The 27,692-nt window shown below is 41.9% G+C and overlaps 2 protein-coding genes and 1 pseudogene across 3 annotated transcripts in view; 2 read left to right on the top strand and 1 right to left on the bottom strand.

The window, feature by feature from the left end:
* ZFP62 (ZFP62 zinc finger protein) overlaps window positions 1-13,343 on the bottom strand; it is a 124,721-nt gene extending 111,378 nt beyond the window's left edge. The window contains exon 1 of the mRNA XM_030824062.1: window positions 13,248-13,343. Within this exon, the coding sequence (XP_030679922.1) occupies window positions 13,248-13,260 (13 nt within the window). The 5' untranslated portion in view covers window positions 13,261-13,343. The remainder of the gene's footprint in view (window positions 1-13,247) is intronic.
* On the top strand, window positions 2,310-2,648 carry LOC100592968 (annotated as a pseudogene).
* On the top strand, window positions 10,545-27,692 carry BTNL3 (butyrophilin like 3). 2 transcript variants are annotated; one of them, XM_003279577.3, is made up of 8 exons: window positions 10,545-10,756; window positions 14,548-14,895; window positions 18,877-19,152; window positions 23,960-24,073; window positions 25,148-25,168; window positions 25,712-25,738; window positions 26,028-26,054; window positions 26,671-27,692. In XM_003279577.3, exons 1-8 carry the CDS (start codon window positions 10,708-10,710, stop codon window positions 27,198-27,200), a joined length of 1,392 nt encoding a protein of 463 aa, XP_003279625.2. In that variant the 5' UTR covers window positions 10,545-10,707; the 3' UTR covers window positions 27,201-27,692. The 2 variants fall into 2 exon arrangements, with proteins under 2 accessions (XP_003279625.2, XP_030679984.1); XM_030824124.1 differs by lacking the exon at window positions 14,548-14,895 and having other exon boundaries at window positions 10,708-10,756; window positions 26,671-27,200.

Here is a 27,692-nt window from a genome sequence, read left to right as displayed (position 1 = left end):
TTATTTTAGTGTTTAAGTTACAGAAAAGAAAGTTATACCCTTTTGAGTTTAGTTAATATATTTACACAGTTTTCTTTGCAGAATTAACTTTTACAATGTTTTTACAATTTGCTTAAACCATTTATTTTATTTAAAGATAACTTTTTATTTTTAAGCAAAATGTACATTTTTGTACCTTCTTATAATTTTTAACTAGAAACACTTTTTACTGTTTTTATGCGCCTTGCATGTAAATTCATGTTTAGTCGTTTTAATTACATGTCATAATGGCAACTTTTAGCAATTTTTAACTTTAATGTAAAACCTGTTAAGTTTTTAAAATTATGTGCTAGATGCAGACGAAGTTTGACTTTTTCCGGCATGGTTAGCGGCATTGTTACTTTGATATGTTTCTGACCTTACCAATTGTGAAGCAGGTAAGTTGACAGTTTTTAAAGGATAAAGTAGTTTACAACCTTAAAACAGCAAACCTAGTATCTGACCTGCCTCACACAGGCTGCATTTTTACGCCTTGAAGACTTTGGTATTTTACCAATAATTCCTAAGACTGTTTCTATTTTTAAATATTAAAGTTATGTGAACTGAAAGGTATCACAACTTTTACTTTTCCCTTAAAAATATTTGATTTAAGCACTTACTTTCTTAGGCAATTAATTAGAGCTCTTTTTAATGGACATGGCACACGTAACATATGTACAGCCACACAGACAACCAGAAGAAGAACCAGTAGTTGTAAGATTTTCATTTTTTGCTAATTTCCCTGTTGGATTATTGGCCTTCAGGTGAGGCCCTTTCAGAACAGTGCTAGGAATACCGTTTCCAGGGCCTAATAAACAAGCATGGCCGGAAGACAAAGACAGACTTTGAGAGGTACTTACTCACCTCTACTTCCAGGGGTTCCATGAGCAAAACAGAGATTTTTCCCAAAATGGGATTTGTGGTGCCTTTTCTGTTTTCCCAAGGAGTCCCAGGCCACCAGAAGTTATTTTAGGGTCTTTTATATATGCACTAAGAGTGGTAAGATAGAGTGGAGAAAAGTAATTTAGTTGACCGAGAAAAAACCTTTTCTAGGAAAACAAGATTTATGAAGAGAAAAACATAAAGGCCTTTTGAGTACACTTATAGCTTGGATATTTAATTTTAATTAAGCTGAGCGTTCTTTCTGCTAGGGGTGAGGGTGGAGGTTAGAATTATATAAATGTTATGCCAAGTTAAAGGATTAGGTTATGTGCAGGAATTCCCTGTGATAATGAGAGGGATTTTTTGGGAAACATCCCAGACACTGTTTGATTTGCAACAAATCAGACCCGCAGAAGAGGACGTGAACATGAGCGATTCCTTCAAGCCCAGCCACTTCTGGGAGAGGGAGAATGGCAGAGGAGGTTTCACTGGTTGGAGTAGTTTTTGAACCGGTGGGGAAGGAGGAGGGGCGGGGCTTAAGGTAGAAGAAAGCCTGAATATAGGGAACCTTTTGCCAGTTGCTGTTTCTGGTGATAAAGTCGTCAAGGTTCCTGAGAATTTGAAAGTTAAAGGTGCTGTGTTGGGCCACTGCCTGTCATTACCTAGTTTGCACTGGGGCCAGGACGTTTTGCAGTACAAAATTAAACGCTTTGGCTTTAGACTCCCCACTAAGCCAGGTTTGACGAGGCTGTGAAGACGACAGTTCAGTGGGGAGGACGTAGGAATGTGGGGTGCTGGGCACCCATGCGGACTGGTAAGAGGAAGCCAGGGGTGTCTGTCTGGTTCTAGGCCTTCCCAGACAAAAGACAGAGACCCGGAGTCCTCTTTCTGAGAAGGAACTGGGCGTCCCCAAGATTTCCTCTGGCTGAGTCCCATGGGTCCCCCGAGGACCGGGACAGCAGGCTGGACTTTCTCTGGTACCGGGAGAAAGCCAGGAGAAGGCAGATTTTACACCTCAGCTGAATTAGTGTCCAACATTGGATGTTCCAGTTGGAATTGGCAAAGGGCCCCTCAGACTGGAGCGGCGGGAGGGAGAGAGAGAGAGACAAAGAGAGAGAAGGGAAGAGAGAGCAATGGTCAGAGAGCAAAATACCAGTTGTGGGCAGTTGGAGGTGGATTCCAAGACCTGAGGGTTTTGAGAGCACCCGGGGAGGAGCCCCGGCCAGAGTCTCACAGCTCCTTCAGGTCAGGTTTCCTCCTCGTGCAAATCGCTTGAAGAGTGAAGGGAGAGGCTGGGAGAGCTGGGCCTGGCAGTGGGCAGGCCTAAGGCGGCGCGGCAGCAGCCGGGTGGCAGGGGACACCCACTAATCTCATCTTTTCCTGCATCTCACCTCTGCAGAGGGAGCACCATGTCTGCGGAAGTCCTGGAGGCAGCCTCCACAGAGGAGCAGAAGGAAATGGAAGTTAAAGTGACTCGTCCAGAGAAAGCTGAAGAAGCAAAATTAAAAGCAGGATATCCTCATCTGGGACAAAAGCCTGGAGGTTCAGATTTCTTAAGGAAACGATTGCAGAAAGGGCAAAAATATTTTGATTCTGGGGATTACAACATGGCTAAAGCAAAAATGAAGAGCAAGCAACTTCCTACTGCAGCCCCGGATAAGACGGAGGCCACTGGTGACCACATTCCCACTCCGCAGGACCTTCCTCAACGGAAACCATCCCTTGTTGCTAGCAAGCTGGCTGGCTGATTAAAAGAGCTGAACTGCATGAATCTGCTAATTCCCATTATTTCTCTTTAATATGTTACTTACCTACTTTTTATTTCCTTTCATTCACTAAGTCATTTGAGACTGACAGCTTTGCAGGTAGCAGTAGTGTGTGCTGCTGTTGTGGAATATACATGTGTAGAGTTGTTGATTAGTTAGTGCACTGGTGAAGAGGACATGTTAGGGCAACACAAGTAAACTACTTGAAAATAACTGTATGCATGACCTAACTCCTAGTGTAGTACTGGTTCTAACAAGTAACAAGCAAGTTTTAAGATTTTAGTGTTTTGACTCTCATTACTTCCTCTTAATTATAGCTTTGTATGTTACTCTTATTTAATATAATCTCTATTGTATTCATTTCTTCTGCATTTACCTTTAGGATTTTGTAAAACAGAAGTTTAAGACCACAAGTCAGAAGAAAGGTCACCTATTTCAAACACAACTAGATGGGGCTCCGCAAGATTCGTATCTCTGTGCTTGAACTTGAATGGCCTTAAACCTGTTTCAGCTTTAACAGTAGAATTTTACTTGGGCAATCTGTGCCCATTCTGGTGTAACTTATGTGACCCTAGCGCTTAACAGCTGCCGTTGAAGCTAATATTCTTATTCGGTTCTGTAGAGTTAGAATACCTGTTGTTGTTGAAGATGTGCATTGACTGTTGAATTCACTTTTGTGCCATTTTTATAAATACAATAGTTTTGCACAACCTCTCACAAATGTTTATATTTATTTTACATACTTAAAAAGTAGATAATGTGCCAACCAGAAGCACAAGAGTTCCTACACAAAACTCTGTAAGTCATACAGCTTTTGTATAAGAAGAGTAGTTTACAATCTCGGGCTTATAGAATACCAAACTGAAATCTTAGTTCAATCTGTCATAGACTTAAGCTTTTCATTTGTTACTAATATCCATGGCATTCAGTGGCCTTGTGCAAATACGATATGTTGCTTAGGAATATCTTTTGTCCTATGCAGAACCTTTCATTTTGATTTTTATGAAAGTTGCAATTCATATAATTTATATAAACTTTTTAAATGAGACTTTTTACTTCCACGCTCAACTTTGGAGACACTAGAGTAAAAGGCTTCAGTACTCTGCATTCCATGCCCCCTGCCATCTGCATTTTTTTCCCCTTTGTTCTTCGACTCAAATGGTTTTGGACTGTTTGTTCTATACAGAAGCATAGGTGTCTACATCCTTACTCTTTTAAATAACACAATAATGTTTTCCTTCTAATTTCTCAGTTGTTGACCTCCCTCTCTCTCTCTCTTTTTTCTTGAGATAGGGTCTTGCTCTGTCACCTGAGCTGTAGTGCAGTAGTGCAATCATAGCTCACTGCAACCTTACTCCTAGGCTCAAGTTAACTATTCTTAATCCTTTATTATTACTAATATTCTACAATTGTTTAAATAAAAGGAACTTTATAATGAAACAGTACAGAATACTGGCTCAAGAACCTATGTCAAGATGAGCTGAATTTTGGTAAATTATTTTAGGAATTATGACAAGCTAATAGAATTGGGCTTGTGACAATGAGAGTCATTTACATGACAGGTAAAACGTACTCATATTAAAAATGTTTAGATATTTGCTTCTATAGATGTCACTTTAATAAAATAACAATTTAGTTTTATTTGTGGCTTATCTAGTTAGTAAGAAATTTAACAGACTTTATTGGGACAAGCTTACTGCTCTTGTAGGAGCTCCTCTCACAAGTAGTTGTAATGCTGTACCATGATACTCAGGGTCAGTAGCTTGAGATGTTACTATCTTTCTCTTCATCTTTGACTTGCAGAGAGCCTCCCCTTTTTTGATCCAGGCATCTTTTCTGAATCCTGGTTCCATTAGTATACCTGCTTTCCTATGATCCCAAATCATAGTCAATGGTGCCTGGAACATAGCACCTTCAGTTAAAGGCTGCCTAGTGCTCTGAGGAAAGCTCGCTGATTATCTTCCTGCTCTACTCACCCTAAAAGGCAGAAAAGCAACATAGTCACTCCTGTGCTCATTTGTAATTGTAAAGATCAGATTTTATATATATATATATATATGTATTTGTAATGAGAGCAAGTATATACTCATTATAAGATCAATCTAAGAAGTTTAAAATATCCCGAAGTAGAATTTCTATATCTAGTCTTCTGGTTTTTTTTTTTTCATGAATATTTGCAAGTGATTACCCTTTAACTTCACACATGAAAGATTAATCTGAAAGATCAGAGAGACCATGTTATTCCTGACCATGATAGAATTGCTCCCGTGGTTTGGGACAAGTAACAAAACAACTGTTTGGGTTTTGTTTGTAAAATACACTATTAATATTTGACCTGCCTCAAAACGTATTGAGGATCTGTGAAATGCTAAGTGCCCAAAATAAAATATTGCTGATTGTCTTTTTATTAAAAGTAAATTTCCTCATTAAGCCAACCAGCCTTCTGTAAGTCACAGTGCTGAAATCTCAGGATTTGTCATTAGGAGAGATCTGTCATTAAGGATTTGTAGGTATAATTGCTTAGCCTCCATTATTGGTGATTGGGATAGAGAGGTTTTAGATTTTTCTGTTTTTCATCCTGCCCCAAAGCTCAGTTTACTGAAGACATTTGTAAGCTATTGGATCATCACTTGAATCAAGATTTTGACTAGTGAGCTCAATTGTCCATGTCTTTTTTTTTTTATATATATATTTTAGGTTTCAGGGTACATGTGCACAATGTGCAGGTTTGTTACATATGTATCTATGTGCTGTGTTGGTTTGCTGCACCCATTAACTCGTCATTTAGCGTTAGGTATATCTCCTAATGCTGTCCCTCCCCCCTCCCCCCAACCCACAACAGTCCCCAGAGTGTGATGTTCCCCTTCCTGTGTCCATGAGTTCTCATTGTTCAATTCCCACCTATGAGTGAGAACATGCGGTGTTTGGTTTTTTGTCCTTGCGATAGTTTACTGAGAATGATGGTTTCCAGTTTCATCCAGGTCCCTACAAAGGACATGAACTCATCATTTTTTATGGCTGCATAGTATTCCATGGTGTATATGTGCCACATTTTCTTAATCCAGTCTGTCGTTGTCGGACATTTGCGTTGGTTCCAAGTCTTTGCTATTGTGAATAGTGCTGCGACAAACATACGTGTGCATGTGTCTTTATAGCAGCATGATTTAGTCCTTTGGGTATATACCCAGTAATGGGATGGCTGGGTCAAATGGTATTTCCAGTTCTAGATCCCTGAGGAATCGCCACACTGACTTCCACAATGGTTGAACTAGTTTACAATCCCACCAACAGTGTAAAAGTGTACCTATTTCTCCACATCCTCTCCAGCACCTGTTGTTTCCTGACTTTTTAATGATTGCCATTCTAACTGGTGTGAGATGGTATCTCATTGTGGTTTTGATTTGCATTTCTCTGATGGCCAGTGATGATGAGCATTTTTTCATGTGTTTTTTGGCTGCATAAATGTCTTCTTTTGAGAAGTGTCTGTTCATGTATGTGAAGGACCTCTTCAAGGAGAACTACAAACCACTGCTCAATGAAATAAAGGAGGATACAAACAAATGGAAGAACATTCCATGCTTATGGGTTGGAAGAATCAATATCGTGAAAATGGCCATACTGCCCAAGGTAATTTATAGATTCAATGCCATCCCCATCAACCTACCAACGACTTTCTTCACAGAATTGGAAAAAACTACTTTAAAGTTCATATGGAACCAAAAAAGAGCCCTCTTCGCCAAGTCAATCCTAAGCCAAAAGAACAAAGCTGGAGGCAGCACGCTACCTGACTTCAAACTATACTACAAGGCTACAGTAACCAAAACAGCATGGTACTGGTACCACAACAGAGACATAGATCAATGGAACAGAACAGAGCCCTCAGAAATAATGCCGCATATCTACAACTATCTGATCTTTGACAAACCTGACAAAAACAAGAAATGGGGAAAGGATTCCCTATTTAATAAATGGTTCTGGAAAAACTGGCTAGCCATATGTAGAAAGCTGAAACTGGATCCCTTCCTTACACCTTATACAAAAATTAATTCAAGATGGATTAAAGACTTACATGTTAGACCTAAAACCATAAAAACCCTAGAAGAAAGCCTAGGCAATACCATTCAGGACATAGGTGTGGGCAAGGACTTCATGTCTAAAACACCAAAAGCAATGGCAACAAAAGCCAAAATTGACAAATGGGATCTAATTAAACTAAAGAGCTTCTGCACAGCAAAAGAAACTATCATCAGAGTGAACAGGCAACCTTCAGAATGGGAGAAAATTTTTGCAACCTACTCATCTGACAAAGGGCTAATATCCAGAATCTACAATGAACTCAAACAAATTTACAAGAAAAAAACAACCCCATCAAAAAGTGTGTGAAGGACAATTGTCCATTTCTTATTATTTCAAAGCTATAGTCTGAGAAATGGCTAATTTTAATAACTGTCCTATCATAAATTAATGTGGGAATAAACTGAAGTTGGAGATAAATACTTCATGAAAACTAACTAAAGTCTGAAGTAAATTACCTGTTTTATGTCCAATAGCTACTACCTTTGATAGAACAGTTTTGAGGAACATTTCATTCTTGAAGGCAACATCTGACATGGTTCTCAGCAAGTTGGAATAATAAGGATTGTTGGGTTGTTTTGATGAGTGGAAGCAGCATGTTTGTAGCATAATCTCATGCTGTTGACCTAAAAATGTGTCTTAACTATTCATCAAGGCAAGCCTGGTGAAGCCTTTACTTGTTACTACTTTAACAGTTGGAATTAGTTGCTCTTTTTACTTGATGAAGCAAAACTATACCTCTGAATATTTATGGATACTTTGTACAAAATCAGGCTTGTGTTCTTAATCCAAATTAGTAAAGTTTAATGGAAGCTGAAATGCAATACAGTAGTCTCCCCTTATCTGCAAGAGATACCGTCCATGACCCCTAGTGGATGCCTGAAACCTCAGATAGTACTAAACCCTTTATAGACTATGTTTTTTCAATCTAACAACCAAGGCGGCTACTAAGCGACTAAGGGGCAGGTTGTATACAACCTGTGTGGATAAGCAGGACAAAGGGATGATTCACATCCCAGGCAGGACAGAGCAGGAGGATCATGAGATTTCATCACTCCATGGCTTGTGATTTATTTTATTGTTGTTATTATTTTTTGAGATGGAGTCTTGCTCTATCACCCAGGCTGGAGTGCAGTGGTGCGACCTTGGCTCACTGCAGCCTCCGCCTCCTGGGTTCAAGCGATTCTCCTGCATTGGCCTCCCAGGTAGCTGGGAATGCAGGCGCCTGCCACCATGCCCAGCTAATTTTTGTATTTTTAGTAGAGACAGGGTCTCACCATGTTGGCCAGGCTGGTCTCGAGCTCATGACCTCAGGTGATCCACCCTCAGCCTCCCAAGGTGCTGAGATTACAGGAATGAGCCACCGTGCCCAGCCAGCTTGTGATTTAAAACATGAATTGTTTATTTCTGGAATTTTCCACATAATATGTTTGGACCAAGGTTGCCTCGGATAACAAAGTGTGGAAAGTGAAATTGCAGACAAAGGGGGTTACTGCTCCTGTGCTCTAAAATTGGTGTTTGGGGGTGATCAGCAGCAGGTAGCCAATGGGAAGAGCACTTCTGAGTGACAACCAAAGCAGTTTCTTTAGTGGCCTTTTCACATTCTCCGATGTTCAAGCATATTTTCCACTTTCCATTTTCTATTTCACCTCATTTTGCCTCATCATCCGCCATCCCTGCTTATTTCTTAAGCCTATTGATGGCACTCATTAAATTGTGTTTAGGGCTAATGAATCATTGTTCCTTAATATCCTTTTCAATATGCCACAATTTAGAACACATGTAAAATTTTCTGAAACAATATCCTAATCTGAATATTAACTAATTTGAGCCACATTCCCGACTCTAACTCAGCACAAAGTGCCAATCTTCCCCAATATCTCCTCTCAATTCCCCACTGCACCTTATAAAATTGGAATCAGAAATCTCACTCTGTCATTGTTCATCTAAGAATAAAAACACTGATTTTAATACTGTTTTACTAGTTTCAGCCTTCTAAGTACGTAGGCCTCTAGGTATTCTTCAGATCACTGGTGGTCTTGATAGCCATTAATATATGTTCGTATTATATTATTTTTCAACTAAATCGCAATTGGAAAAAAAACACCTTTAATATTATGCCCTTGGATCTGTTACTTCATCACTAACACTTGTGATGCAACAGGACACTTCACCTGTACTAAAAGGGCCAAGAGTAAATGCCTTGTTTCGTTGTTGTTGTTGTTAAACATATCTATAGAGTTGGCAGTTAATGCTGAATTTGTCAAATAGCCCTTCCAAAATTATACTTGTATTTAAAAAATAAATGGATCTACCTAATTTCTATTCATTTAATTTGCAGTTTTGTCTTATTAAAGTGGTATGTTTTCCAGTGTATTTTTTTCTGAAGTTGATCTCTACATTTCAGCTATTACTGTATGCAGAAAGAAACTGACTTGTAATCTTTGATTTTTTTGCATTTGTAAAGGCTTTGTACTTAAGGTAGGATTACATGTTTACAGATTGTGGGGGGAAAAAAAAAAAGTGAAGGGAGAGAAAAGACGAGGCGAGTGGCCAGAGACCCGCAGGATCCAAGAGTTAACTCGGATTAACTCAGATGCTTTGTTCAGCCAATTTTCAGACTTCTTTTTTCCTAATATAAGCACTTAAGGATAAGCCTTTCTGTAAGAACTGCCTTACATGCATCATACAGTGTTTTAAATATAGTGTTTTCATTCTTCTTCTAGTCTAATTACCTTCAACTTCTATTATTAGTTTGCTTAGACCCATTAGTTATTTAAAATTGTGTTATTAACAATTTCTAAGTTCATGGGGCTTCCTCTTTTTAAATTGCTCTTTACCTTCGTTGTCCTTCGTGGTGCTCTCTGTGGAAACCTGCTTTCTGATCTAGTAAGTGCTTATTCTTTGTGCATGTCCCCAGACTTGAAATCACTGCATAATCCCTAACTGTGTGTGTCCTGGCTTAGTGCATCTAACGAATGACTGAATAAATGCGTCTTTGCCTTACCCCCAGGCCTGAAGCATCGTCTTGGTCCCCTTCTCAATACCTTGGATCCTTGGAGATCAAGGTCCTGGTTGTTCTGGCAAGTTCAACCCCATCTGGCCTCATGATCAGAGTCCTGTCCCTGAACTCAAGACGAGGGAGGGATGGGCAGAATCACCTCATGCTGTGCCAGGGAATATGAGTCTCATGGAGCATTGCCTGGGCACATTCACTGCCTCACTACCCTGTGCTGAGATGATCTCTGTTTTGTTTTGTTTTTTTTTTTTTCTGAGATACAGTCTCACTCTGTCACCAGACTGGAGTGTAGTGGTGCAATCTGGGCTCACTGCAACCTCCCCCTTCCCGGTTCAAGCAATTCTCCTGCCTCAGCCGCCCAAGTAGGTGGGACTACAGGTGCACACCACCATGCCTGGCTAATTTTTGTATTTTTAATAGAGACGGGGTTTCATCATGTTGGCCAGGATGGTCTCGATCTCTTGACCTCGTGATCCACCTGCCTTGGCTTCCCAAAGTGCTGGGATTACAGGCGTGAGCCACTGCACCTGTCCAATCTCTCTTTCAGGGATAGATGCTCACTCTCTCTTGCAGCTCTGCCTGCCAGACTAAGCCTGAAAATATCTCTGCATCTGGCTTTCCTTTACCACCTATGTGGGGCACAGCCTTGACGCAGAACAAAGTCCCTCCAAGTGTACCCTACTCTCTTTCCATTATCATTTCTCTGGTCTGAGATAGATGTTTATGACCTGCCAATAAAAGCAGTGATTCAAAGTCCAGTGCCCATACTCCTCATTCATACAGCCATATTTAGGGAGGCTCTAGGGAGAAATGCACAGTTTGACATCAGTTCATGAAAAGCCTCTCCATGGCTCCTGCATCTGAGACAGCTGGCCTGACCTCCAAATCATCCATCCACCCCTGCTGTCATCTGTTTTCATAGTGTGAGATCAACCCACAGGAATATCCATGGCTTTCGTGCTCATTTTGGTTCTCAGTTTCTACAAGCTGGTGTCAGGTAAGCCTTTCAGTTTGGACTGTTGTTTTCCTCCTTGTTGAATAATATTTTGACTTCATTCATGACAATGATCTCAGCACAGTGAGATGCAGGAATCTTTGGTGCTTGCATTCTCCAGCTTCTCCTGGCCTCAGGCTGGCAACTACCAATGCCAGGAGCTGTGGGAAGCCCAGGGCAGCAGGAATTGAGGAAGACTCCTTGGGCTGTTTCTCAAGGACTTGGGCACTACCACAGTAGCACAGAATAACGGGAGCAGGCCCTGGGAGTGGGGAGGGAACATATCGAGAACGCCAAAGTAAATACATTTTTTTCCCCAGGTGGGCTGTGGGGCTTAGGCAGGGCAAGTCTCTAATATAATCCCCAGGTTTTTGACTTGGGTGCCTGGGTGGAAGGTGACACTGTTTAGGATGTTTGGAGAAAGAGACAATGTGTCCAGCTATGCACATGCTGAGTTAGAAACACCTGTGGTTATGGGGTAGAGCACCAGGCCTTTAAGTGAGGAATAAGTTGGAACCTGGCATATTCTAGGCGGAAATCCACTCTTTTTTCTCCTTCTAGTAACCATCAAGACAAAGCCTGGTGTATAGGATATTGAGTAATCAAATAAATTTTGCAGGGAGAGATAGGGGCTGGAGTAGAACACTGGATTCTGGGCGGTCAGAGTCAAGCCACAAAAAGTTCATTTGACTGTGTTCACTTTCTGTCTGGAACAGTTCCATCCTGCTATTTGTCTACCTATGACTATTTTGCTAAACAAAGCCAAGAAAACAGAAATAAGGGGATCAAAATCCATGTGTGTTGGCTGGGCATGGTGGCTGACACCTATAATCCCAGCACTTTGGGAGGCCGAGGCAGGTGGGTTGCCTGAGGTCAGGAGTTTGAGACTAGCCTGGCCAACATGGTGAAACGCCATCTCTACTAAAAACACAAAAATTAGCCAGGTGTGGTGGCAAGCACCTGTAATCCTAGCTACTCGGGAGGCTGAGGCACGAGAATCGCTTAAACCCAGGAGGCGGAGGTTGCAGTGTGCCGAGATCACGCCACTGCACTCCAACCTGGGTGACAGAGTGAGACTTTGTCTCAAAAAAACAAAAACAAAAAACCACAATCCATGTGTGTTACTCACAACAGAGCCTCCATTTAAGCACATTCTCACCCATTTTCTGACAAGCTTTTCTGTCTGCTTTCTGTTCCTGCATGAGGCAGCAGGGCATGCTGGAAATGACCTTGGAGGAAGTAACACTATTTTTAAAACTTTCCTTTTCTCTGTCTATGAGCTTGTGGCTAATAACTTCTATTAGCATCAGTTTTTGCTTATGATGACATAGAGATAATAATATCACATCTGTGACATTCCCATGGCTGAAGGGCTGCTGTGTGGATTGCATGAACTTGTACAGAGCTCCACTGGTGTACAGTATGTTGCAACAACAGACAGTGTTATTCCTTGCTTCTCCCCAGGGGAAGGAGTAAAGGGAGACACCGTCAGCAAGACAAATGACAGCAGCAAGGCTGGCCGGAGAAACAGACATACACTAAAAACTGTTTGCCTGGCTTGAGAGTCTCACACAGCCTTAAAGGCAGCACTCACAGCAGCCCAGCTGACAGGCTGGGTCCCAAAAACTGATCTAGAGCAAGGGCCTTTCTGCAGGTGGTTTGTTTAGCAGATCATTCTCAGAAACAAAAGTGACAGGGTGCAGAGAGTGAAGCCAGTGGGAGGAAAGCCATAGAGGGTGCGCTAATGAGCAGGTTGCTGTAGTGGCAACAGGGACCCAGTCCCATGGGGACCTTTGGAGGAACTGTATAGATGATGGCTCAGGATCTTCCCAATATCCACTGCTTCCTGTTCCCCACTGGGTGAGATGTGCCCCCCTAGGACTATTAAAATTGCAAACCTTCTTGGCCACCCTGTGCCTGGGCTGAGGAGGTTCCAAAGGTTGCAAGAAACCATCAGCAGAGAGGCAGAGGCCAGGCTCCAGGGGCAGAGCTGTCAGCAGGCAGGCAAGTGCCCATCCCGTTCCAGGGGGACTCAGGGTTGCGTGGTGAGGAGCAGAGCCTCAACATCTGCTACACCAGGTCAGCAGCTGGTCAGACACCAGGCTACAAAGTCACACCTCATTTAATAATACTCTTAAAGATGCATGAGTGAAATACATTTCAGCAAGATTTATAAAATGTACTTAAACTTAGAAATAATTAGTGCTAAAATAAAAATATCCACTTATCTGAAAATTCACACATGGGATCCACTTTGCCTCTGATGCACATGCAGACACCACACACAGGTATATCCATATACCATAAATGGATACATGTGAATGAATCAAGAGACACTGCCAATCAAAGGGGGTGGGTACTTAGAAGGTGAAGGGAGTGGGCCTCCATTGTCTGTGGTCTCTCTAAGAAGAACTCTAATCATACAGAGTTGTAAGTGTGATTTACACCAGACCACAAAACCGAGAAGCAAATGCAAAAAGAAAGTAGCACTCACCATTCACAGGCATAATCCCTGTCTGTGGAGTCCATTCTCTGTGCTGGGCATGGGGAATCCTGTGCTGAGAAAATCACACACACTCTGTCCTCATGAAGATGAGAGTCGTGCAGGGAAGGCTCACAGAAAACCAGCAATTATGCCACTTGCGGCAAGATAAGACAGTTTCAAGTGAAGATCCAGACAAAGCTGCACCAAGAAAACACAAACAAAACAAAACAGGTAAGCCATGTTGATAAAACACTAGAGCAGGGGTGTCCAATGTTTTGGCTTCCCTGGGCCATATTGAAAGAAGAAGAACTAACACTAACAATAACTAATGAATGAAAAAATATCACAAAAAATCTTATAATGTTTTAAGAAAGTTTACGAATTTGTGTTGGACCATATTCAAAGCCGTCCTGAGTCTCATGCAGCCCACAGGCTGTGGCTTGGACAAACTTTTGCTAGATGAAGTACTATTCAAGTACAAAATAATAAAGTGGAAAAACATAAAATTATTACCTGGAGTAAAAGGTAGGTGTCATGGAAAAGATATGTCACAACATCAGTGCACTACAGAGCAAATCTCTGAAATAAAAACTACAAAATCTCCTCACTGTGTCATACCATGTCCTTCAGAATATGGCAGAAGTCTACTTAAAAAGGCGGAGCTTGCAGTGAGCCGAGATTGCGCCACTGCACTCCAGCCTGGGCGACAGAGCGAGACTCCATCTCAAAAAAAAAAAAAAAAAAAGAAGCACAAATAAATGTGCTTCAGCAGAGAATATATATTCCTTTCTTGTATCCATAAGACATTGACAAGATGTAATCATCTATTTGAAGGAAATAAATTTCCCCAAATTGGATATTTTATGGCCACTACTCCCCTCCTGGGTCATTAAAAATGTTTTTAGCATAGAAGATGCAAAGGGGGTGGTGTGAGTGCTCATTAAGCAGAAGAGCAGAGAGGAGAGCATGTGGAGATAGATTCTCCTCCAGTCAGGGAGTCTGCATTTAGAAGGTGCCTCTCAGGCCCCTGAATAACTCAGCCCCAGGGACAGGGTTTCCTTATGTTGAATGTGGGAATATTGATAGCATATACCTCATCTCATCTCACATGAGATGTGTGTGAGAACCGAGTGAAGTAACTGACATGGAAGCATTCTCGCAAGTGTAAGATGTGCAAATGCAAGTCATCAGGTTTAGAAAGAAGACTGATGGATCCCCCACCCCACAGCCCACACATCTCCACCCACCAGAGCCCTGAGAAGGACTCAAGTGGATTTTGCTCAATTATCTGTTGTGTTTCCTCCTATAGGACAGTGGCAAGTGACTGGACCGGGCAAGTTTGTCCAGGCCTCGGTGGGGGAGGACGCAGTGTTCTCCTGCTCCCTCTTTCCTGAGACCAGTGCAGAGGCCATGGAAGTGCGGTTCTTCAGGAATCAGTTCCATGCTGTGGTCCACCTCTACAGAGATGGGGAAGACTGGGAATATATGCAGATGCCACAGTATCGAGGGAGAACTGAGCTTGTGAAGGACTCCATTGCAAGGGGGCATGTCTCTCTAAGGCTAAAAAACATCACTCCCTTGGACATTGGCCTGTATGGGTGCTGGTTCAGTTCCCAGATTTATGATGAGGAGGCCACCTGGGAGCTGCGGGTGGCAGGTCAGTTGTTTGTTTATGACTGAGTTGTCTTGTAAAGTCATGCTACCATTATCAGCTCTTAAAAGTATTTCAGATAATGAAATAAAAGACTTTCTAGATTCTGACATGATGTAAAAAGGCTTCGGTGGGGATCACTGACCTGAGGTTTCTGGAGATGAGCCTGGCCCTGCCATCACACAGGTGGAATCATCACACAGAAGACAGCCACCTGCACCTGCCACCACCTGACAGGATACAGAGGAAAGCCACTCCCACCCTGTTGGTGAAATGAGAGTGATGATGCCTGTTATATTTCAATTTCTTTTATTTTCTTCTTCTTTTTTCTTGACTTCTTGTGTGTTATTAAACTTTTTTTAGGATTCCATCACAACTTATTGTTAGTCTTTTTTTAGTATAACATTTTGTAGTGTTTTCTTGGGTGCTGCTCTAGGTGTTATGATATTCACATATAATTTATCACAATCTACTGTATCAACATTTTACCACTTTGAAGTGTGGAAACTTCATTTTCATTTAGATCCCTTCAATCTCTACAATTTAAAAATAACATTGCCTTGAGTATTTCTTCTATATACATAAGCACTATATCAGATAGTGACTTAATTTCTGCTTAAACCATCATATATAATTTTTATTTTTATTTTTTAATTTTTAGTTTTCTTTGAGACAGTCTTGCCCTGTCACCCAGGCTGGAGTGCAGTGGTGTGATCTCAGCTTACTGCAACCTCCACCTTCTGGGTTCAAGTGATTCTTGTACCTCAGCCTCCTGAGTAGCTCAGATTACAGGCATGCACCACCACACCCAGCTAATTTTTTTTTGTATTTTTAGTAGAGATGGGGTTCTGCCATGTTGAACGGCTGGTCTCAAACTCCTGGCCTCAAATGATCCCCTGCCTTGGCCTCCCCAAGTGCTGGGATTACAGGTGTGACCCACCACACCCAGCATGTATGTGATTGTTTAATACAATGGAAAATCTATTGTAGTTTTCCTTATTCTTCTTTTTCTATTGCTTTTCTTCTTTCCTAATATTCCAAGGTTCTTTCTTTTATCATTTCCGTTCTGTTTGAAGAATTTCCTCCAACCATCCTTTTAGGATAGGTCTGCTAGTGACAAATTCTCTTAGTTTTCATTTATCTCAGAATAAATATGCAAATGATTTCCTCTTTGTGAATAATGGTTTTGCCAGATACAGAATCTGTGAGTTTCTTGATGGTTATTTTCTTTCAGCAGTTGAAAAACATGCTACTTCTTTCTGGCCTTGAAGATTTCTCATGAAAAATCTGCTGTCATTGGTGTTTTCTTTATTTTCAGAAATTTAATTATGATCTATCAAGGCATGAGTTTCTTTACATTTCTCCTATTTGGTGTGCTCTCAGCTTCTTGAATCTGTAGTTTCATGACTTTCACCTCATTTGATTAGATCAGCCATCATTTCTTTAACTACTCTTTCAGCTCTCTTTCTCCTCTCCTTCTGGGACTATGATGATATAAATGTTGATATTTTGTTATTGTCTCATAGGTCCTTCAGGATCTGTTTTTCCTGTTTAAAAAAAATCTTTTCCTCTCTTTTCATGCTGGTTAAGTTTCACTGTTGTATCCTGGAGTTCAATAATTTTTTTTTTTTTTGAGATGTAGTCTCGTTCTGTCGCCTAGGCTGGATGGAGTGCAGAGGTGAAATCTCGTCTCACTGCAAGCTCTGCCTCCTGGGTTCATGCCATTCTCCTGCCTCGGCCTCCGGAGTAGCTGGAACTACAGGCGCCTGCCACCATGCCCGGCTAATTTTTTTTGTATTTTTAGTAGAGACGGGATTTCACCGTGTTGACTAGGATGGTCTTGATCTCCTGACCTCGTGATCCACCCGCCTTGGCCTCCCAAAGTGCTGGGATTACAGGCGTGAGCCACTGTGCCAGGCCAATAATTTTATTTTCTGTTATCTCCACTCTAGTATTGAAGCTACCCAGTTAGTTTTTGTTTTTGCATTTTTTTCTGTTATATTACTTCTGATTTGTTTTTTATAACATCTATGTTTTTTGTTTTTTAAATTTTTTTGAGAGAATTCATAATTGCTTTTTGAAACATTTTAATAATAGCTATTCATGTTGGTCTTGGCAATCACATGATTGTCTATTTTCCTTCAAGTTGATATTTAATTGGTTCTTGGTATGATGGGTAATTTTTAGTTGAAATCTAAATGGTTTAACTATTGTAAGATACTCTAGACCCTATGTAAAGCTTCTGTTTTGCAGGCAGTCACCATGTTTAGATTTATGACTCAGGTCCTAGTCTATTTTTGGTGGTTGTGGCTCCAAATACAATTTAATTTTCAGAGAATTTAGTGTGTTATTTTGGTCTACTTTGCTTAACTGATGTCACTGGAGATTCTGCTCATCCTTTCTAGTACTAACCGTGGCAGTAAAAGGTGTTTTCCCATGTTGCTCCTCAGTTTTTCTTGTGAGAGAGGTGATCATCTGGCATAGTGGGACAAAGTACTCTTCCCCTGGCCTCCAGTCAATGGGGCTGATGGTCAATTCTTTTGCCAGCACGACTTTGCATATCATGTATTTTCAGCCATTTAGGGGTGGAAAGATTCCCGTTGGGCCATCTACTTCTGCTGGAGGTGGGAGTGGGGAAGTGGTCATAGGATGCTCAGCTGCTGTGTTTTTTCTCTACTCCTGGGGTCCCTAGTCAATCCTCCTTAGTCTTTCCACTTTTCAAAATGCACCTATGCTTGCCTCATTTCTAGGGTTTAGCATTTTACTTACAGAAAGGAGCAAGGAAGAGAAGTCTACATCATCTTACTTGAGCCCCCTTCCTTGGTGCTTACACCACCATCATTCTTTCATTAATTTATTGACTAACAAACATTTATTAGGCTCCATGCACTGATCCAGACCCTGGGGAATGGCAGAGAACAACACTCAGAGAGAAAGTTCTGTTTGGAGTGGTTAAAAGGCAATATTAAATCATCAAATTGAAGTCAACCACATAAGGGGTACTTTTCCATATTTCCCAAGTCACAAATCTGGATGTCATAATAAACCCTTTCTTGATGTTCAGTCCTATTGATTCAACTTCTTAAATAGATGCTGCATCTGCCGTTCCCCTTCTCAGAGCCCTCGTCCTCCCCAGCCCTTCTTTTCTCTCACTGGAGTCACTTCAGTAGTTGCATGGCGGGTCACTCTCCTCCGGAGTGTTCTTTGTGGTCCCTCCTCCATGCTGCTGCCTGGAGACCTCTCTAAGATACAGGCCTTGCTATAACTCCCACCTGCTGGAAGCTGGTAAGAGCCCTACTTGTCTACAGTTCTTAAAGTGGCTGTGGGCAAGTCCATATTGCTCAGGTCAGTGAATGTATGACCTCCATGGCTTGCCTTGCGCCTTCTTCAGATCTTGTGTCACACCCCTACTCTCTTATACATCATTATCTGGAATATAAATATTCATGAGTCCTTGAAATCACTGTGGCATGTTAACTTTTCACATTGTGGTTTGTACTTGCCTCTTTTTGTCTAAAACGCTTCCCCCTCCCCAACCTGACCACAACAAAACTCCTATTTTCTGACACAGAAGGGTGCAAATGTCATCTCCAGGAAGCTGTAACTTTCCATGACAGTTAAGCACCCTTCTCTGTGCTAACCTGACCATGCTTTCATAGTTGCCATTTCACTATGAAATGTATTTTATACAGTTTCCTCACTATTTGATCAATGAGTTTCTCATTAGAAGGGGCTGTGTCTTATTCACTGCATCCTATTTCATACTTAGGAATATCCAGGCATATATCGTGGCTGCTAAATAAATGTTGAATGAACACAGACCATGGAAGGGCGTGCAGTAGTAGTACGAGTGGATGTGTGTGTGTGAGAGAGAGAGAGAAAAGGATGTGTGTGTTGTTATGGGTACAGGCTTGATGAACCAGACTCAAAATAGCTGTAAGCTTGAAATTTGGTCTTTGCTTTCATCTTTCCCTGTTTTCTTCCCAGCACTGGGCTCAGTTCCTCTCATTTCCATCGCGGGATATGTTGACGGAGGCATCCAGCTACTCTGCCTGTCCTCAGGCTGGTTCCCCCAGCCCACAGCCAAGTGGAAAGGTCCACAAGGACAGGATTTGTCTTCAGACTCCAGAGCAAATGCAGATCGGCACAGCCTATATGATGTGGAGATCTCCATTATAGTCCAGGAAAATGCTGGGAGCATATTGTGTTCCATCCACCTTGCTGAGCAGAGTCATGAGGTGGAATCCAAGGTATTGATAGGAGGTGAGTGTGGAGAAGGAGGAGCAAGGAATGGGTGTGTACATACGTAACCCAGGGTAGAGCAGCAGCTTGTATCTGGGATTGTTGTGTAGTACCACCCAGCTTCAATGATTTGTTTTGAGAGTCAAAGATTGATGAGGTATAAAAAACCAAACCAAACATTTGATAAGGCAGAAGTAGAATTGTTTACAATTTCAAGGCAGTAGAATTAAGTATTTCCTTCACCACACAATACCCCCGTGGTGTAACACTCACAACTCAACACATAACAAAACTTAAGGAACTTAACTCTAGGACTAAGAAAATAATTGTTTCTTCAATTTTAGAAAACGCCATTGCTCCTTCATGAAGCAGAATAAAAATGTAGAAAATTTCAGAAAGGATTTACAAATAGTAGGAAAATTTACATAAACTAAATGCTTCCAGAATCACACTCAATGTAAAAGGATTTAATTTGCCAGTTAAAAGACAAAGAATCTCAGACTGGATTTAAAAATCTCATCGCTTGAACCTGAGAGGCAGAGGTTGCAGTGAGCCGAGATGGCACCACTGTGCTCCAGCCTGGGTGGCAGAGCAAGACTCCATCTCAAAAACATAAAAATAAAAATAGATAATAAAAATCTCAATTGCAATTCATAAGAGGAAAAATGTAGCACATATGAGCTATTCATCGAAAATAAAAAATACTAGAGAAATATTAATCAAGAAGAATCAAACAGATATATTAGTGTCAAGAAAAGGAAGACAAGGTTTTAAGAAAAAGGGCATTAGGGATAAAGTTATTTCAAAAACATAAGTTCACTCAGTATAAGAATATGAAAATTTTAAATATATATGTACCTTATACATGTAAAATATAAAAAGAAAATATCAACAGAAATATAAGAAAAAAGGTCATACTTTGAGTTCTAAAATTGATTAAATAAGTAGACAAAATGAGTAAGAATATATAATATTTGAACTAAAAATTAATAAGCCTGAAATAACATATTTTTGGAGATGGCACTCCAGGTTTATAAAATACACATTAATTTTTACACACTTGGAAATTTATAAAATTTTACCAGATATAAACACATAAAATGGTTTTCAGAAAATTTTCAAACATTGATATCATGCACACAAAATTCTCTAATCATAATTTAATAAAGTCAAATGACCAGAGCAAAAGATAGTTTAAATTCTTATGTGTTTGAAAATTTTTTAAACATTAAAATAACTGAGAAATTGAAGAAAGCATAGTGATAGGTAGAAAATTCTTAAAACTGAATGATAGTAAAATTACAATTTATCATAATGTGTAAAATGGAACTAATATAGTTTTCTGAGCCAAAATTTTACCTGGCTGGGTGCGGTGGCTCACGCCTGTAATCCCAGCACTTTGGGAGGCCAAGGCAGGTGGATCACCTGAGGTCAGGAGTTCAAGACCAGCCTGGCCAAAATGGTGAAACCCCATCTCTACTAAAAATACAAAAATTAGCCGGGTGTGGTGGCAGGTGACTGTAATCCCAGCTACCTGGGAAGCTGAGGCAGGGGAATTGCTTGAACCCGGGAGGCGGAGGTTGCAGTGAGCCGAGATCGCACCACTGCACTCCAGCCTGGGTGACAGAGCAAGACTCCATCTCAAAAAAAAAAAAATTATATCCTTTAATGCTTAAATGTTCTTATTAGCATGAAATAGCTGAATATTGATATTAGGCATCAATATATATTTCAGAAAACAGCAAAAGAAAGTGGAAGAAATCTTAAAGATATAGAAATATGGAAATATAAAGACATAGTGCAGATTAATACATCTAAAGTTAGATGGTTCGAAGTGTTATTAAAATAGATAAACTGGCAACATCAGTTAAGAATAAAAGAGAAACAGCACAATTAAACAAGGCAGGAAATAACAAGAAGGCACAACTAAAGATTTAGTAGAGATTTACAAGATAAACTGCTTTGAATAACTTTTGCCTTTTCTATTGAATATAATGAAGTGAAAGTTTTCATAGAAAAATGTAAAATACAGGCCAGGTGCAGTGGCTCACGCCTGTAGTCCCAGCAGTTTGGAAGGCTGAGGCAGGCAGATCGCTTGAGGTCAGGAGTTCCAGACCAGCCTGCCCAACATGGCAAAACCCCATCTCTACTAAAAATACAAAAATTAGCTGGGCGTGGTGGTGTGTGTCTGTAATCCCAGCTACTCGGGAGGCTGAGGCATGAGAATCACTTAAATCCAGGAGGCAGAGATTGCAGTGAGCTGAGATCACCCCACTGCACTCCAGCCTGGGGGACAGAGTGAGACTTTGTCTCAAAAATTTTTAAAAAAGAAGAAAAATGTAAAATACAAAATCCGAAGGAAAGATAGACTACCTGACTAATTTGTAACCAGGAAAGAGGTGGAGTCAGCATTTAGAAGTCTTCCCACATTGTTTTATATACAAAGTCTACCAAATATTCAAGAAAAGAGAAAATGTATCTTTCAGAAAGTCGGCCAGAGAGCAGAAAAATAGGAAATATTAAACTCATTTTATTGAGTCAACATAATTTTGGTACCATAACAGAAATGGGCAATTCGAAAAAGGAAAAATTTTTACCAACATTACTCATAATTGAAAACGTAAAAATCTTACCAAAAATTTTGCAAGTAGAAAAGTCCACAAAAACATATATCATGACCAAACTTATCCTGGAAAAAAATGTTAGGTCAACATGGGAACATATATTAATGTAATTATTACCATAATTAGTTAAAAGAGATAAACTATAATTTTCTTAGTAGATGTAAATGAAACAGATAACTTTCAACATCTATTCATCATGATTTCAATACTTGCAAATCTAGAAATAGAAGAAAATTTTTTTATCAATCTAGAAATAGGAGAGACTGCTTAATCTGATAAAAAGATATCTAAAGATACTTGCAGCAAACATCATACAAAATAATACGCCACCTAATTTCTTAAATACCTACAGAAAACATTATACATAATGTGTCATTTAAAATCATAACATAAGGAGATTGCATTAAACACTTCTATTCCACATTATATTAGAGTACTGTTACTACTAGCAGCCACTTAATAAGGGAAGGAAATGTAAAAGTTATAACTTTTAGAAAGAAAAAAATAAAATGGCCACTGTTCACAGTTTATATGATGATATAAATGGAAAATTTAGAAAAATTTACAGACAAATTTTTTTAACTCATAAAAGAACCCATCGTGTTCATGAAAAATGAGATGAATAAACAAAATCAATTGCATTAGTAAACACCAGCAAAGGAAGAAAAACACATGCCATGTACGATAACAATAAAAAATATGTTAACCAGGAATAAGTCTAATAAAATGTTTACAAAATCTTATTGAAGGGTATTATAAAACTGTATTAAAAGACACTAATGAAAACTAAAATAAGAGAACAAATATAACACCTTTCAGATAAGAAGATGCATGTTTTTAAAGATATCAGTTCTCCTAAAATTGCTGTATAGATTCAAAACAATTCTATAGAAAAATCTCAGCACATTTTTTTTTTATTTTTTGAGATGAGCTGTCACTCTGTCGTCCATGCTGGAGTATAGTGGTGCAATCATGGCTCACTGCAACCTCAACTTCCCATGCTCAAGCAATCCTCCCACCTCAGCCTCCCAAGTAGCTGGGACCACAGGTGTGCACCACCTTGCCTGGCTAATTATTTTTAATTTTAAATATTTTTAGAGATGGGGGTCTCACTTTGTTGCCTAGATTGGTCTCGAACTCCTGTCCTTAAGAAATCCTCCTGGCCAGGCACAGTGGCTCACGCCTGCAATCCCAGCACTCTGGGAGGCCGAGGCAGCGGATCACGAGGTCAGGAGATCGAGACCATCCTGGCTAACATGGTGAAACCCCGTCTCTACTAAAAATACAAAAAATTAGCCGGGCGTGGTGGTGGGCGCCTGTAGTCCCAGCTACTCGGGAGGCCGAGGCAGGAGAATGGCGTGAACCCAGGAGGTGGAGCTTGCAGTGAGCCGAGATCGTGCCACTGCACTCCCGCCTGGGCAACAGAGCGAGACTCTGTCTCAACCAAAAAAAAAAAAAAAAAAAGGAAGAAAGAAAGAAAGAATCTAAAGGGGAAAAGAATAAACATTATCTTTAAAAAAGAAAAAAAAAAATCCTCCCACTTTGGCCTCCTAAACTGCTGGGATTACAGGCATGAGCCACTGCACTTGGCCCAGAGTTTTCTTAAAGCCTAACAAGTCAATTCCAAAGTTTATGTGGCAAAACAAATAGTGAAAATTTGCTAAGATACAGTGGAATAAGAGCAAGCTAAGAAGCTCAGTCTTATCTCAGAGACATATCCCAAAGCTTTGAAGATTAAGCCAATTAAAATTATTGACACAGAGATACCCCTATGGATCAATGGGAGAGAACAAAGAGCCCAGAAACAAATCCGAGCTTGAACATGACCTTGCATGTGTGGCAGTGTGTAAAGCAAGGTCCACTCAATAAACATTGCCAGCACAGTCAGCACCTGCTTAGAAGATGACATTGAACTTCTGCCTCATTATACACAGACACACACACACACACACACACACACACGTGTGTGTGTGAGTGATATATATAGATATATATATAGATATATGTATAGATATATATAGATATATATATATATATGAAATCCAGATGGATCAAGACTTATAAAGAAATGCAAAGCTTTAAATCTGTGGAAGAAATTAGAGAAAAATGCTTTCATCTTGGGGTACTGGGGGATTCCTTAAATGAGTGTAAAATTGCCTTACCTGCTTAGCAATCACTAAGGGGCCTGTGGGACTGTTTTTCAGAGACATTTTTCCAGCCCTCACCTTGGCGCCTGGCTTCTATTTCACTCGGGTTACTCTGTGTTGCCCTATGTGTCATTGTCATCAGGATGACAATTGTTTTCTTCAAATCCAAAGGTAAGTGAGAGAGAGAAGCACGGGCCCATAACTTCTTCATGGTTCCAGTGGAGCTGCTATCAGACTGCCCTCACACACCTCCGGGCTCTGTTCTTCCAGCCCTAGGCCCACGGGGGCCACTGCCTGAGGCACAGGGAACCCAGTCTCCAGCCTCCTCTGTGCTGGCCTGAAATGGCCCCTTCAGAAAATGCCAGCCTCTGCCAATCCCTTTCTACTTTACCTGGAGCACAGGCTAAGCAGATAATTGATTTTCAGTACATCAAAATTTCACATACATTTCTACAAACAGGCTGAGTGCGGTGGCTCGTGTCTCTAACCCTGGCACTTTGGGAGGCCGACGTGGGAGGATCACTTGAGCCCAGGAGTGTAAGACCATCCTGGGCAACATAGCGAGAACTCCTCTCTACAAAAAATTTTTAAAAAATAAAATAAAATAATGAGCCGGGTGTGGTGGTGCGTGACTGTGGTCCCAGCTATTCAGGAGGTTGAGATGGGAGGATGGCTTGAGCACAGGAGGGGAAGGCTTTAGTGAGCCATGTTCCCACCACTGCACATCAGCCTGGGCAGCAGAGTGAGACCCTGACTCAAAAAATAAATATATAAAAACAAATAAATTTCTACTAATGACAACAAGAGTCTTATAAGGAAATTTCAGGGTAGTTGCAAAGACTTCATAAAAGAGGAAACAAAACTGACTGATTGAGATAAAATGATAATCTCAATAAGAGTCTTCACCCCAGAACAAATTTCCTCCTCCCTGGGAGTGACACTTCCCATTGAGGATGAGGCCGCCCCCGCCTCCCCTCCCAGCCGCCTTCTCCCATCTCCATCCCCACCTCCACAGCATCCCAGCTGTTGTCCCTCTCCTTAGCAGGCACCTTCCTCCTCATCTCTTGCTCCACCCCAGACAGCTACAGTCCGTGCAGGCGCTGGGGAGACAAGCACATATAAGTGTCCTAGGAGAGGCCCTGCCCTTCACACCTGCAGCTCGTCCCACCTGTGCAAGGAGCCAGTGCCGTGTTTGTACCTTGCACACTCCTGTGTCCACCACTGAATATACTGTTTCTGTTTCAGGGAAAATCCAGGCGGAATTGGGTAAGTATGTGTCATGTCCTGAGCCTCCCACACATGGTTCCGAGTCCTTCCCTCATCCACAGTTTGAGCCTCTGGACGACCCTGGCTCCAGGCTGGGCAGGAAGCACCGGCAGGTGGAGGAGAGCAGCTGCCTGGCTCTCTCCGTCCACTGCTATGAGTTGCCCCTCAGATATCTGGAGGGCTTAGGATAGGCCCCAGGGCCTGGAAGTCCCCACAAATTGTCTGTGCCTGTTGCCCGTTGGTTCGCTCTGTGTGTGGTGGGGGGAGGTGTTGATCATGAGCCCTGAGGGTGTGTGGGCCACAGTGAGGAACCTGAGAAAAATTTGTGGGTAATCCTCAACCTCCCCTGGCCTGATGCTTTGAGACTTTATCCAGTCTTGTATCAACCACTAAATAGTGTGCTTTTTGTTTCGTGGAAACTCCAGGATAAACTGGGTGAGTGTTACCACTCGCAGGGCTTTCCTCCCACGCCCTCCCTGGGACCCCACTCTGTGATGTCAGCCTCTTACGTGTTTTTCTCTTATTCCTTTTTTTTGGTTTCAGACTTGGGGAAGATACACAAACAGGCAGGTGAGAGACTCTCCTCCCTCAACTTATCTCTCTCTTCCAAGTTCCTCATTTATGGATTTTTATATCCTGAGGCCCATGGGTCACTGCAGAACCACGTTTGTGATGGGGACCCTGAATTGTCTAGATTCTGCGGAGGTGCATTTTGTAGAGAAGCCCCATAGCTTTCTTCAGATCTCTTGAGAGGGTCCATGACACTCAAAAATGGTCCTAATCCTTGGTCTCTCCCTTCTCCCTGTGTCCTGTTCCCCATGGGAGCACTGAACTGCCTACTCTGTCTGCTTGCTTTCAGAATTGAGAGACGCCCGGAAACACGCAGGTACCCACGCCTGAGAGGGTGACAGTGGGCATGGAGTAGGAAGATGACTAGTGACAGATACGGAGCCTACCCAGCTTGTAGACAGCAAATCTGTGATGCCCCAATGCACCCCAGGGTGCAGCTGCCTCTAACCCAATCCACCCCAGGGTGCAGCTGCCTCTAAATGCACTTCTTGGCCCAGGACTTGGGGGGAAAAGCATAGGGACTGGGTCAGCTAGGAGGGGTCACAGGCAAGACGCCAGGGAACTGAGGGCACTAGTAGCTGGCTTCTAGGGGTCTGTGCAAAGGCAAAAGAAGTGAAGTTAGCAGGAACTGGTGGGTGGAAGGAAGCTGAATCCTGGAGTCACTCACGGTCTCACAAAGTCAATAGAGGGCTTGCATGGGAGGGCGGTGGTAGGGCTGGGTGACACAGAGGAGTTGGGCACCTCATGGTTGGGCATCTCCAAGCATCAGTGAGGCACAGGGGCTGCCCTGGAGAAGGGACACGGCTGGTGGGAGAGTGGGACTGGCTGGATCCTACCCGGAGCCAGTCTGCAGTGGGAGGGTCCTCCTCTTGTTCCAGCCCAGATTTCCTCTTCAGTAACTCATGCTTCCTCTCTCCCCCACCGCACCCCAGTGGAGGTGACTCTGGATCCAGAGACGGCTCACCCGAAGCTCTGCGTTTCTGATCTGAAAACTGTAACCCATAGAAAAGCTCCCCAGGAGGTGCCTTACTCTAAGAAGAGATTTACAAGCAAGAGTGTGGTGGCTTCTCAGGGTTTCCAAGCAGGGAAACATTACTGGGAGGTGGACGTGGGACAAAATGTAGGGTGGAGTGTGGGAGTGTGCCGGGATGACGTAGGCAGGTGGAAGAACAATGTGACTTTGTCTCCCAACGATGGGTATTGGGTCCTCGGACTGACGACAGAACGTGTGTATTTCACATTTAATCCCCATTTTATCAGCCTCTCCCCCAGCACCCCTCCTACAAGAGTAGGGGTCTTCCTGGACTATGAGGGTGGGACCATCTCCTTCTTCAACATAAATGACCAGTCCTGCATTCATATCCTGACATGTCAGTTTGAAGGCTTGTTGAGACCCTATATCAAGCACTTGATCTATAAAGAGAAAATGGGGACTCCCATATTCATATGTCCAGTGTCCTGAGGATCAGAGAGAGAAGACCCTGCTTAAGGGGCCCCACACCACAGACCCAGACACAGCCAAGGGAGAGTGCTCCCAACAGGCGGCCCCAGCTTCCTCTCCGGAGCCTGCACACAGGGAGTCACGCCCCCCACTCTCCTTTAGGGAGCTGAGGTTCTTCTGTCCTGAGCCCTGCAGCAGTCACAGCTTCCAGAGGAGGGGAGACTGGCCTGTCCCTGTGGGAGTCAGAAGCCATGGCTGCCCTGAAGTGGGGATGGAATAGACTCACATTAGGTTTAGTTTGTGAAAACTCCATCCAGCTAAGTGATCTTGAACAAGTCACAACCTCCCACGCTCCTCACTTGTTAGTCAGGGATAGTGATTCCCACCTCACAGGTGAAGATTAAAGAGACAATGAATGTGAATCATGCTTGCAGGTTTTATGGCACAGCGTTTGCTAATGATGTGTTTTTATATTATACATTTTCCCACCATAAACTCTGTTTGCTTATTCCA

This window comes from Nomascus leucogenys, chromosome 2 (assembly GCF_006542625.1).
Source record: "Nomascus leucogenys isolate Asia chromosome 2, Asia_NLE_v1, whole genome shotgun sequence".
Taxonomy (NCBI): domain Eukaryota; kingdom Metazoa; phylum Chordata; class Mammalia; order Primates; family Hylobatidae; genus Nomascus; species Nomascus leucogenys.
Note: the sequence above shows the minus strand (reverse complement) of the source record. Positions and strands in the feature narration are given on the sequence as shown.